The sequence below is a fragment of the Saccopteryx bilineata genome, chromosome 2 (genome assembly GCF_036850765.1).
Source record: "Saccopteryx bilineata isolate mSacBil1 chromosome 2, mSacBil1_pri_phased_curated, whole genome shotgun sequence".
Taxonomy (NCBI): domain Eukaryota; kingdom Metazoa; phylum Chordata; class Mammalia; order Chiroptera; family Emballonuridae; genus Saccopteryx; species Saccopteryx bilineata.
The window spans coordinates 67,222,549-67,236,168 of record NC_089491.1 but is presented as its reverse complement, the minus strand read 5'-3'; the positions used below and the strand labels follow the sequence as shown (position 1 = coordinate 67,236,168).

Genomic DNA, 13,620 nt, shown 5'->3' with positions numbered 1-13,620 from the left:
TGCGGGAGTCTGTCTGACTGTCTCTCCCTGTTTCCAGCTTCAGAAAAATACAAAAAAAAAAAAAAAAAAATTTAACATAATTTAAAGATTAGTCAGATAGTCACACACTAGATTACTATTGAACACTCAGGTATTTGTCCAATTAACTGGTTTCAATTTGAAAATACTAACTGCAGAAATCCTACTGATGCGTCTTTACTTCTCTTGTCCTGTGAAAACTTATGAATCACATAAAGCACAACAAATGACTTCTCAAGTATCTAAAATGGTCACAGGAATAGTAACATGAAATGATCCTTTAGAAAGCCTATTGTAATATATGTATACCTCATCATATATGCTCCCATTAATGTCTGCACCATAGATAGGTGCCACAAAAGTTAAGTTCTTCCAGTACTTGCGCTCCAAATCTTCATAATCTAAGTATCTTGGAGTACAGTATCTGGAAATAGTAGATGAAAACAAGTGCAAATTAGTAAGACAATTTTAAGATATTCCTCACTTTCTAAACAAAATTCTATCAAAATGCAAATACGGTAGTAACTCATGATGTCAAATCTAATAATTATGCATACGTATTTATCATAGATACCTGAATCTTTTAAGATTCCTAAATAATACTACAAAAAGTTTATATTTTTGACTAGTCAGAAAAATATTTTCCTGAAAGTATCAATAATAGAAGCAGGTAATTAGTTTAAAATTCATTATTCTAGCTTTCAAAATATTTTTTTAATCTTTTACCAATTATACTATAAAGTTATCGCTCAGTATCCATGAGATATTGGGTCCACAATCCTCCCCACCATGGATACCAAAATCTGCAAATGTTCAAGTCCTTACACAAAAATGGCATAGTATTGACTTAAACCTACTCACATCCTCCCATATATTTTAAATCAACTCTAGATTACTTGTAATACCTAACACAATGTAAAAACTATGTAAATAGTTGTTTTACTGTACTGTTTAGGAAATAATGACAAAAAAAGTCTGTACATGTTCAGTACAGATATAACCATTTTAAGTGTAAATACACAGTACCTGTCAGCAACAACATAACACTTTTTTTCAAATATTTTTAATCACTGTTGGGAACTGATACAGCAATGGTGCCCTTCCAGTCATTCAAGGATTTTCTTTTTAAATCCATCTTCTAATGTCTAATTTATCATTTAAGATTTAAACATTGTCACATAAAGAAGAAAATTTGCCTTACAAAGATGAATCATGAATATAATCAAGAACTCATGACAACTAAAAGATAGAAAAATCCATTTACAAATATTTTGAATGAGATGCTAAGATGAGGAACAATTTTCTTAGCAGTATATTAAATGTTAGTAGGCAACTAATCAGAAATAGTTAAAGAAACTGTGCAGGAAATTCATTTTCATTTTCATTACAAGCTCCTCCATCTACCTGGTTTCTGACCATGTCCAATTATATCTTTGAAAGAAATAAAAAAAGCAAATCAAATCCACTCACTTGCCACTGTTGGCCAGCTGCCTGAACTCTTTCACTGTCATAGCTTTCTTCTGTATGTTGTACTGAGTGAACAGTCCCGACTGGCCTGTGACTATCTGCTGAATTGGTGCTGGGATGAGCAAATTATCAATGTCATCATAGCACTGCCTCGGCTTCCATTCCTTAGGAGGAATCACCTAAAAATAAAATAATACATTACCTTGAAAATATTCCAAAGGGTTACTTAGTTTGCATATTCCAACAGAATACAAGGGAAGAATTTGTCAGCATCTCTATGACAAATGTATAAAAGAACCGTGAAAGATTCACATTAAGGGAAATAAATGCTCACATTCTCCCAAATATTCACCTTACTGATAATGATATTTTACGCAGCAAAATTTACTGAGTACTCAACTATGCCAAATTCTGTACTGTATTAACATCATTTTTTAGTTGATACTGTTATTTTCTATTGAGACAGAACTAAAATAACTTCTAAAGTTCAGGTACTATGTATACTAATGAGAAAAAAAATAAGTAAATATTTGTTTAGCCTGTGTGTCTGTGTGCGTGCGCGTGTGCATTTTTTACTTGTCTGAAGGTAACTGACAGCAATGACTGAGTTAGTCATGCTGCCAATTTAACTCCAAAGGTTTGTTTAGCACATCCAAAATATCTTTACCCTTTTATTTAATTGACTTTATTGGGGTAACATTGGTTAAAATAATTATACTGGTTTCAGATGCCCAATTCTACAACACAACTTTGTACACCATATTGTCTTTGTCCATCACCAAGAAATACCTTTACTCTTTATGTAAAGAAAAAAGACAGGGAAAAAAAAGAAAAGAAAGGCACACATGTGCACTAGTCAACACACACACACACACAAACACAAACACACACACATACACACACATATATATTTTTTTTTGGGGGGGGGGGTATTTTTCTGAAGCTGGAAACGGGAGGCAGTCAGACAGACTCCCGCATGCGCCCCACCGGGATCCACCGGGCACGCCCACCAGAGGGCAATGTTCTGCCCCTCCGGGGCGTTGCTCTGTTGTGACCAGAGCCACTCTAGTGCCTAGGGCAGAGGCCAACGAGCCATCCCCAGCGCCTGGGCCATCTTTTGCTCCAATGGAGCCTCGGCTGTGGGAGGGGAAGAGAGAAACAGAGAGGAAGGAGAGGGTGAGGGGTGGAGAAGCAGATGGGCGCTTCTCCTATGTGCCCTGGCCGGGAATCGAACCTGGGACTCCTGCATGCCAGGCCGACGCTCTACCACTGAGCCAACCAGCCAGGGCTCAACATATTTTTTAATCTCTCTCATGCAATGTGACAAATAGAGTGATATGTTAGTAAATGTTTGACAACCAGCTTTCTGGGAAGATGGGGGAAATCTTGACTTGTAGCTTTTGCTTATTTCCATGATAACCACTCCCACCATGGCCAATTTGAGCTCATCAACATGAAGTCACTGAACACGGAGTAGGTAAATTATGTGACCTATCAATTCTTATGTGCCTGTATAAGGGGGCTCAGCTCACCACTGTTTTCCCATAGTATTTAAACACTTCGTTACAAATAATAATAAGATTTATAAACACTAAGACCACAAATCATACATTAAAAATTAGAAGGGACAGCCCTGGCTGGATAGCTTGGTTGGTTAAAGCATTGTCCCAAAGCTTAGAGCAGGGGTCCCCAAACTTTTTACACAGGGGGCCAGTTCATTGCCCCTCAGACCGTTGGAGGGCCAGACTATAAAAAAACTATGAACAAATTCCTATGCACACTGCACATATCTTATTTTAAAGTAAAAAAACAAAACGGGAACAAATACAATATTTAAAATAAAGAACAATTAAATTTAAATCAACAAACTGACCAATATTTCAATGGGAACTATGCTCCTCTCACTGACCACCAATGAAAGAGGTGCCCTTCCAAAAGTGCAGCAGGGGCCAGATAAATGGCCTAAGGGGGCCGCATGTGGCCCACAGGCCGTAGTTTGGGGACCCCTGGCTTAGAGGTTGACAGTTTAATCCCCGGTCAGGGCACACACAGGAACAGATCAATGTTCCTGTCTCTTTCTCCTTCCCTTCTTGTTTTGCTAAAATCAATAAATTTCTTAAAAATTTAATGTTTAATAAAAAAATAAGTAAAATAAAAATTAGAAGGGACAAAGTTATGAAGTCATGATTTATAGCTAGAATTGTATCTATCTTTTGAAAGTTGTTTTAGAAGGGATGTGGGTTGAGGGGCTGGGTGAAAAAGCTGGAAGGATTAAACAAAAGGAAATAAAAGCTCACAGACCCAAACAACAGCATGATGATTACCAGAGGGAAAGGGAGATAGAAGGGAGGTAGAGGAAGGGAAAGGGGGGAAAATCGTGATGGAAGGAGACTTGATTTGGGGTTGTTAACACACAATAAAATATACAGATAACATATTATAGAATTGTACACCTGAAACCTATATAATTTAATCACTGTCACCCTAATAAATTCAAGTTAAAAACTTTTAAGTTGTTTTAATTTAATTTAATTTAATTTTTTGCATTTTTCTGAAGTGAGAAGCAGGGAGGCAGAGAGACACTCCCGCATGTCCCTGACCAGGATCCCATCCACCCAGCAAGTCCACTAGGGGGTGATGCTCTGCCCATCTGGGGCATTGCTCTGTTGCAACCAGAGCCATTCTAGTGCCTGATGCAGAGGCCATGGAGCCATCCTCAGCATCCGGGCCAACTTTGCTCCAATGGAGCCTTGGCTGCAGGAAGGGAAGAGAGAGATAGAGAGAAAGGAGAGGGGGAAGGGTGGAAAAGCAGATGGGCACTTCTCCTGTGTGCCCTTGCTGGGAATTGAACCCAGGACTTCCACATACCAGGCCGATGCTCTACCACTGAGCCAATTGCCCAAGGCTTAAGTTGTTTTAATTTTTAAATCATTTTTTAATTAATTGTAAAATAATGATAGTACACATACAGAAAATATATAATTACAAACATGTACCTTTGTGAATTATAAAGCAAACACCCGCATACCTACTGCCCAGGTATGAGAAGCATACAATTGCTGGCATCCCATAGGCCCTCCACGTACCCTTTTCAAACACATTCTCCTCTTAATGAAAATATTCATGTCATTTATGGTATTCATTTCCTTGCTGGGCTATATAGTTTTATGCCTGGGTATACATACCTAACACTAGTTTTTGAACTGTACAAAATGTAGTCAATACACATATTCTTTGAGGTTAGCTTTTATAGTTCATGCAATATTTCTGTGATACTCAAATATAAAGGCTATGTAGCTGAAGTTTGTCAATTTCATTCCTATTCAGTGTTCCTTCATATAAATATTTATTTATAAATTGGTGACCATTTGTGGTCACTTGATTTTTTTTCTGATTACTGGGTATTTCAAATGATACTATTGATACTATTAAACATTGCTATACATATACATATCTGCTTTTGCTTTTGTGCACACGGTTCTCTAAAATACACATACACACACAGATGTTCCTAAAGTGAAATTGATGGGACATAGCATTTATGTACATCAAATTTAATAATTACAAAACTTTTGCCTAAGTAGTTGTACCCATTCACATTCCCATCAGCAATATATGAAAGTTCCTGTTTCTCCACATTCTCATCACTATTTATTGTCGCCCAATTAAATTTCAGTCCTTCTGATAGGTAATGACACCCAAGTGTGGATTTTATTTGCATTTTCCTGATAACTAAGGAAACTTTTCATATATTCACTGATTCTATAAATATCCTCTTTTGTAAAGTGCTTATTTAAGCTTCTTGCTTATTTTATTATTGCACTGTCAGTCTTTTTCTTATTAATGTATATGGATTCTTTATATATTCTGTTCATTCTTAGATATGTGTATGTATATATAGTTGCAAATGTATACATGTACATGTGTGTATATATCAAATATTTTCCCTTAATCTATAATTTTACCTCCAACTTTCTTAAGGATATCTTTTCTTTTTTTTTTCTTATTTATTTATTTTTGAGAGAGAGAGGTCAGGGAGGAACAGGAAGCATCAACTCATAGTAGCTGCTTCTCATATGTGCCTTGACCAGGCAATCCAGGGTTTTTAACCAGGGACCTCAGCATTCTAGGTCAATTCTCTATCCATTGAACTACCACAGTCAGGTTTAAGATTATCTTTTTGATAAACAGAAGTTCTTAATTTGAATGTACCAAATTTGTTCATTTTTGTCTTTCTGGATACTGCTTTAATCTTCTGTTTAAAAAATATATTTTCTGCCTGACCAGGCAGTGGTGCAGTAGATGGAGTGTCAACCTGGGATGCTGAAGAACCAGGTTCGAAACCCCGAGGTCGCCAGCTTAAGCGTGGGCTCATCTGGTTTGAGCAAGGCTCACCAGCTTGAGCCCAAGGTCACTGGCTTGAGCAAGGGGTTACTCCATCTGCTGTAGCCCCCCCCCAATCAAGACACATATGAGAAAGCAATCAATGAACAACTAAAGTGCCACAACAAAGAATTGATGCTTCTCATCTCTCTCCCTTCTCTGTCTCTATCTGTTCCTCTCTCTGTCTCAGTCTCACACACACACACACACACACACACACAAATAAATAAATAGCTACTGAAGAAACAGCAGGTGGAAGAGCAGTGCTTCTTACGACCGTCCTTCACCTTGAGGGCACAGATCGCTGTCTGTACTTGCTAGCCTGTTCTTACAACTATAGTACATATGGTGCATAACCTATTGCTGAGGAGAGTCTATGTCCAGATCACTGTTGTGAAAGAATTCACCTATTTTATATGGTTCATCATATATTTCACCTATAATAACGGTTCATCATAATCTTCCTTCACAAAAACAATACAAGCTTTACATTTACAGAGGCTGTCACTCTTTTCACTTTCCCAACTTCTCTACCAACTTTGGGTGTCAAACCTCTCACTCTGTAAATAAAAGTTAAATTTAAAATATAAATATAAAAAATGTTGATAAAAGAAAAACCAAGATAGATTGCAATCTGAGGCCAAAGTGACTTCCAGAAGGACTAAGAAACTACTCAACCATTTTCTTCAAATCATAAATCAAGACCAATTCATTAAGTGGTACATTAAGGAAGACTCTCAACAGATGGCTCTGCTCCCCAGGGCTAGCTCTCAAAGCAAACTGGCAACATTAATAGCTTTGATTTTTAAAATTTGATTTGACTTGATGCAGTTTTATATCTTTATATTGTTGCAACTTCCAGAAAAAGAGGATAAGTAGGTAAAACTGAGTTTATGTGACTTGCTAAAAAGCCAGCAAAAATGATTAAAAAGAACAGTTCATTGTAGCCCTAATAAAAGGAATTATCACAAGTTGAATAAATGAATATCTCCAACTTGCTCAATGAGTCTCACAAAAAAAAGTCTGGACTCAGGTGTGTTTTGTTCAACATTCAGAAAACTAATTGGAGTTCTCATTAACTTCATCCTGTTTCATAATGCCAAAGGCAGCACAGGTGTACTCCATGCCCGACTTTCCCTAGTGAGGGAAGTTGCTGCTTCCTCTTCTCATGATACTAAACATGCCACCCCCTGCCATAGGACACTCACTAGTCTCAGTGGGACACAATACAATGTTAAGTTTCCAAGAAGTAAAAGGAGGAAAAAAACAGAATAAAGGGCTGCATTTAGATCCCAGAGAAGGGGACAGTCACACCCAAATAAAGCCCAAGATCTTGTTTATCCATTGCAAGTTTATGATGAAATTGTGTTTGTCAAATGATTCTGAAATGATATCATTCTCTGTGCATACTTTCAATGGAGGAACTTTACGGTGTGTGAATTATAGCTCAATACATCTGTTACATTTTTTAAAAAAGAAAATAATATATAGAATAAAAAACGAGAAGGAGGGAGAGATGGAGGAATAGGAGGTGAATAGTAGCTAAGCTTCAGGTTAATAACTGTCCTCTATGGGAAAATGATGAAAGCTATGAATATTCTTTAACACCTCTAAAACTTACATCAATTTCTTTGGTTCTTATGAATTGCTTTTGTTTTTCTGTTTTTTACTGTTGTTGTTGTTTTTAACCCTAGAACAAAACCTAGTATAAAGAGATCAAGAAAAAAAAAAAAAGTTCAAGAAAATAAGACAGTTATTCTTCGACGAAATCTAATGCTCCATATGGATTAACAAGAAACAAAGATTTCACAAATATCTTCATTTGAAAGGAATAATTTTGTCGTGTCTGGATAGCTCAGTTGATTGGAGCATGATCCCAAAGTGCAGAGATTGCCGGTTCAATCCCTGGTCAGGGCACATATGGGAGCAGATCAATCTTCCTGTCTCTTCCTGTCTCTCTCTCTCTCTCTCTCTCTCTCTCTCTCTCTCTCTCTCTCTTTCTCTCTCTCTCTCTCTCTCTCCCCCCACCTCTCTAAATCAATACAATAAACTTTTTAAAATAGAAAGAAACAATTTCCCACATCATAAAGACTATAAGCATAATTGAAAGGCCAAGGGGTCATTTTAAAGGATTTGATGATAATCACCTTTGCAAGACCAGCTCGGTGGGCACCTTTAGACTCCATGTATGCAAGGTATTTGTTGAACTCCCGGAACTCCTCCATGCTAGGTCTGAAGGTCATGATCTTACAGCTGGGATTCAGACGACTCTCCACATCAGCCACCTCCATGATGTATGCGATAGTTTCTGCAGAGAAGAGGACATGCTCATCAGCAATGAATTATTACATGGTAAGGATGGTGGTCATTTCTCCCAAATGGTATGTAAGCTCTCCTAGCAGCATGTCTTTTATTTACCATTCCCTTCAACCACCCTATTATTCCCTCACCTCTCTCAAACTGCTGAGTGTGTGGGGTGGGGGCTGCTTCTAGTCATTCCTCCTCTCAAGCTCCTTTTCCTGGCATTGAATCACTAACCTAATTATATGGCCTCTTCAAAATCCTTCCTAGTAAGAATGAATTTTCTCACTTTGCAAGTGAGCCAAGGTGTGATTCCTACGCATCAGTTCTCAAAGAGATTCTCTCATACACACAGCTGTGTAAAGGCCCAGTCTAGGCTGAGTAGAAGACAGACAATGTTCAAAATCCCAGCAGAGTTTACTCAGGCGTGCTTCCACTAGTCATCATGCTTTCTTATAATTTCTTTCTTTTTTTTTTTTTTTACAGAGACAGAGAGTGAGTCAGAGAGAGGGATAGATAGGGACAGACAGACAGCCAGGAACGAAGAAAGATGAGAAGCATCAATCATTAGTTTTTCATTGTGCATTGCAACACCTTAGTTGTTCATTGATTGCTTTCTCATATGTGCCTTGACTACGGGCCTTCAGCAGACCGAGTAAACCCTTGCTGGAGCCAGCAACCTTGGGTTCAAGCTGGTGGGCTTTTTCCTCAAACCAGATGATCCCGCACTCAAACTGGCGACCTTGGGGTCTCGAACCCGGGTCCTCTGCATCCCAGTCCAACGTTCTATCCACTGCGCCACCGCCTGGTCAGGCTCTTATAATAATTTCTAAGTATCCATTCAGCAAGTACTACAGACACAGAAAGCTGTAAGACTTATCTTCACCATCCAAGCTCACTGACTTGAGGCAAACAAACTGGAACACAAAACTGTACACAGGACAGAATAACGAACTCCACCTGAGTTACTCAGAAGGGACAGTATTAAGACTTGTAAGATACGGAGGTGGGGGGATGCATTTGGGGTGACACTAGAATATATGTTAACACAATAAATTAAATTTAAAAAAAAAAAAAGACTTGTAAGAAAAGTTTGCCAGATGAGAGAAAGGACAGTCCTGGCAGTAGAAATATACTGCTCACAAAAATTAGGGGACATTTCAAAAATGAATATGAAGCTATAAAATATCTCCTAATCTTTGTGAGCAGTATACTTGGTTGGAAGTATTGCAGGTATGGAGAGGGAATGTTAGTTTCTTTGGAGCTTAGAAAGAAAAGATTACAAGGGATTCGAGTAGAAAAGTGCGCAGTAGGTTACACTACAAAAAAGTGAACTTAAATCCTGTGGTGAAAACAGGTGATTCCTGAACATTTATTGAACACCTAATAAGTGCTAGGCACAGGGAACTCAAAGGTGAGTAAGAAGCACTGCTGTGCCTGCCTCAGAAAGGAGTCCCACCCATCCCACTTTCAGATGCAGTAATAGTGCCTGGCATCTGACAGCTCAACAAATCCTCTCAGAACAAAGCTTTCCTTTTATTGTTGGGTTTTTTTTTTAAATAAACTTAATTTGCCTGGCAAAAAAAGACAATGAGAAGCAAGGGACAGGGTAGACAAAGGGAAAACATGTAATGGGATAAATAACTAGTTAAAATAGATCAAAGTTACAAATAAAGATGTGATCATCATTCATTTAAGGTCTAGATAAGAATCTATCTCACCAAGACATGTGAGGAAAATAATGTACATCAAAGTTAAATTCTTCCACCCTTTTGGAATTTATAATCTAAAGGAAAAGATAGCGCTGGCCAGGTAGCTCAGTTGAATAGAGTGTTGCTTCCTGATGCACCAAAGTTGTGGGTTTGATCCCCAGTCAGGGCACATACAAGAGTCAAACAATGAATGCATGGACGGGTGGAGCAACAGATTGATGTTTCTCTCTATCCCTTCCTCTCTCTCTAAATCAACAATTTAAAAAATTTTAAAAGAAAAAGTAATCTGTAAGGAGACACACTAATACACAGCAGAAAATATCCTGTATTATCCCTACCAATGGAAGGCAGCATGCAAAAGATAAAACCTTCCAGGCCACTTCTCCACCTGCCTCTCTTTGCATTTACACAGGTACAGGTGTCCAAATCCATGAGCTGTAGGATAAAAGTCTCACCTCTATACAGGATACACATAATCCTTTAGAAGAAGCTATATCAACCCCTTACATAACTATCATGGCCTTGTCCACCACCACAGCTTGCATTATACTTTATGCTGCAACAGTACTCATGGATTTGTGCTTCTCTAAACATGTACAGCTCTCTATGCCTTTCCCAAATTATTTCCTCCCATTGGAGCATCCTTTACCTGTTTCCTTACCTGGCAAACTCCTGCCCACTGTTGAGATCCTAATCCTCTGAAGCAAACCTATGAGAACCACCTGTGTTTTTCTAATCCTTCTGCACTCCTCTTAGAGCAGTTGCCTGTCCCAATGTCTGGCACTTCCAACCACACACTGAAATCTAAACTCTTCAAGAAAAGACAGGCTCGTCATCTCTCTAAACCCTAATATCTAGTCTGGAAACCAGCTTGGCCCAAAATATCTGCTACGATAACTATTTTCTAACTGAATGAAGGAATAAATGCCAAAATGCTAACTTTTTAAATTTTTTTATTGACCTTTTTTTTTTGAGACAAAAGGGAGGAGAGAGAAACATGGATTTGTTGTTCTACTTATTTATGCATTCACTGATTGATTCTCATGTGACCTCACCAGAGATCAAACCTGCAACCTTGGTGTGTCAGGATGATGCTTTAACCACAAAGCTACATAGCCAGGGCTCACTTGCTGATTCTTACATGTGCCCTAACCAGGGATTGAACCCACAACTTTGGTGTATCAGTATGACGATCTAATTAAGTAAGATAACTAGTCATAGCTAATGCCAAAATGTTATCAAAGTACTTATATAAAATGATACCAAATGCAGGGAAAAGGAAAGCACTGGTCCCAAACACAGAAATGTTACATAGAAAACAGATTCATACTTGTGGTGGCACAGTGGTACAGAAAAGGCAACCTTACTTTTTCTGGAGCCAAAACATATGAGTGGCCTGCATATTTTTCTATGAAGAGAAAGAAGCCACTAAAGAGGGAACTGCAAATACAGCCAGTCATTCAACAAGTACTAAATGCCAAACTGCTGGGTGGGCACTCAGGGAGGAATGAAACTAAATCCTAACAGTGGTGGAGTGAAACAGACAAGAGCTCTGAAGAAGAAACCAGGGTAAGGGGATGGAGCACAAAGAGGAGGGAGAGCTATTTAAGGCATTTCAGAGATCTCAAGGAAGGAATAAAGCAAGCGGATACAGGGGATCCTCAGTTATGACAGTCCTGACATATGACGATTCAAGTTTACAATGCTCACTCCCATAAAAACTTTAAAAAAATGAGACATGAGTGTTTCAGCTCACGCCATCAGCGTCATACTTATGGACTACATGGGCAAACTAGTTTGGCTGTGTGCAGCAGAATACACAGTAAGGCGCCACATGAGTGAGGGAGTTGGTGTTACCTAGGCCATTCTGAACCATTAAAAGCGCAAGAGTTCCATTTTTGTTACTTTGCTGACATTTGGCCCTTATCATGGCTCCTAAAAGAAAGTCAGAGCCTTCAGATTGTAGTGCTTCAAAAAAGAGAAAAACCATCATGATGGAAGTGAAATTAGACATTGTAAAGAGATCAGAAAAAGGAAAATCAATGACAAACATGGGCCATATGCTAGGCCTTAGCCACTCTACTGTAGCAACAATTATCAAGGATTAGGCCACATCCTAGAGCATGTAAACAGATCAGCCCCTATGAAATCGACCATGATTACTAAACAGTGCAGTGGCATAATGATTGAGATGGAAAGACCGCTAGTTTTGTGACTGGAAGACCAGCATCAGCGGCATATACCAGCTAGAATAGGAAAGTGACTTAGGCTAGGGTGTGTTTCAACTTACACCAAAATTCAGGTTACATCACTGTCATAGGGAGAGAACTATGTTGTAACCTGAGGACTCCCTGCATCTGAATGAAAAGCAGTACAGGCTGAGGTAACAGCAAGGAGCCTCTTGGGCTCTCCAAGGAATAGTAAGGAAGTGAGAGTAGCTGGAACTAGGCATAGCAAAGGAGAGAATGGTAAGAGAGGAGGTGGGGGGAGGGAGATGAGGGTGAGAAAAAATATTGGGGGAGAAAAGAAGTCTGGCGTTTCCTCTAAGTGAGAGGGGAAGTAATCTTGACCTTCTTCCTTTTCTTGTACATTCCTATTCCTGATACTCTAATATGCGTTTCTGTTCAAGGATACCGTTCTGGAGTATTTTAAGCAGAGAAATGAGCAGGCTCATCTCTCTAGCTGCTGTATCAAAAAAGGACAAGGCAGAGGCATAGAGGAAATTTACACTAATCCAGGCAAGATAAAATGGGGACATGGACCAGTGGTGAGCAGTGAAAAGTGGTGAGATTAAAGATATATTCTGAACGAAATTTCCTGACAGAAATTAAAGAAGCAGAAATCAAGATTTTTGGTCTAAAAAACAGAACATTGGTTCTGACAAGAAACTGAAGAATGAGACTAAGATAGCAGCAACTTAGAAGTAATGAGAATTATTGCTGGTTTGAGCAAGGGGTCACTGGCTCAGCTTGAGCCTTCACCCCTGGTCAGGCGTGTATGAGAAGCAATCAATGAACAACTAAAGGGACGCAATTGTAAATTGATGCTTCTCATCTCTCTCCTCTCTCTCTCTAAAGAAAAAAATATTTTTTTAATTTAAATATGTTAAAGCATCTAAAAAAGTTGAATGTTAATCCTACCATGCAAATCTCTGCCAATATGATAGGCAAAAAAGTCTGCTGTTGAATTTCATGTCTTTGCTTATTAATGATAGTGATCATTTAGGATATTTACAACCATTTTCATTTCATTTTGCCTACTTATTATTGTAGTTTATAAATTTTCTATTCCTTGAGTTTTTTCCTAATACACATTTATCATTATTAAACTTAATAATGCTGCTAGAATCAAATTCCCAGTCCCCTTTGTTTTACATTTATTTTTCTGAGCCACCAGAAAAGGTTTAAAATGCTCTTGCAATAATGTCTCCTAGTCAGGAAAAAACTGTTATATTTTGCAAGAAGCTTCTTTACGATTTTCAGCTGAAGGTGATGCAATAATCATCTTTTTCAATGCTATACCTCTTTAGAGACTGAGTCCGCGAGTGACAACAGTATCTGCAATGTTAACTCTGTTATTTTGCTTCTACAGAGCTGCCCTCAACGTTTTTGGAACCACCTAAACCAAACAATCATATTTGTAGTAAATACCCTCAGATTTTTTCGTAATAAACTAAGGCCTTTTTAATTAAGTGAAGAAAAGTCTAGCACTAATTCAAACATATAACTCTCCCATGCTT

At 38.3% G+C, this 13,620-nt stretch overlaps 1 protein-coding gene across 5 annotated transcripts in view; it reads right to left on the bottom strand.

Annotated features, from left to right (window-relative positions):
• Positions 1-13,620, bottom strand: part of KDM4C (lysine demethylase 4C) — a 465,635-nt gene that overhangs the window by 427,740 nt on the left and 24,275 nt on the right. For all 5 annotated transcript variants that reach the window (XR_010729088.1, XM_066257226.1, XM_066257228.1 and 2 more), the window contains exons 2-4: positions 8,016-8,176; positions 1,489-1,664; positions 328-442 (exon numbers count right to left, since the gene is read on the bottom strand). Coding sequence is in view for 4 of the 5 variants with exons in the window: in XM_066257226.1 (XP_066113323.1) it covers positions 328-442; positions 1,489-1,664; positions 8,016-8,159 (435 nt within the window). In the remaining variant the exon portion in view is untranslated. The remainder of the gene's footprint in view (positions 1-327; positions 443-1,488; positions 1,665-8,015; positions 8,177-13,620) is intronic.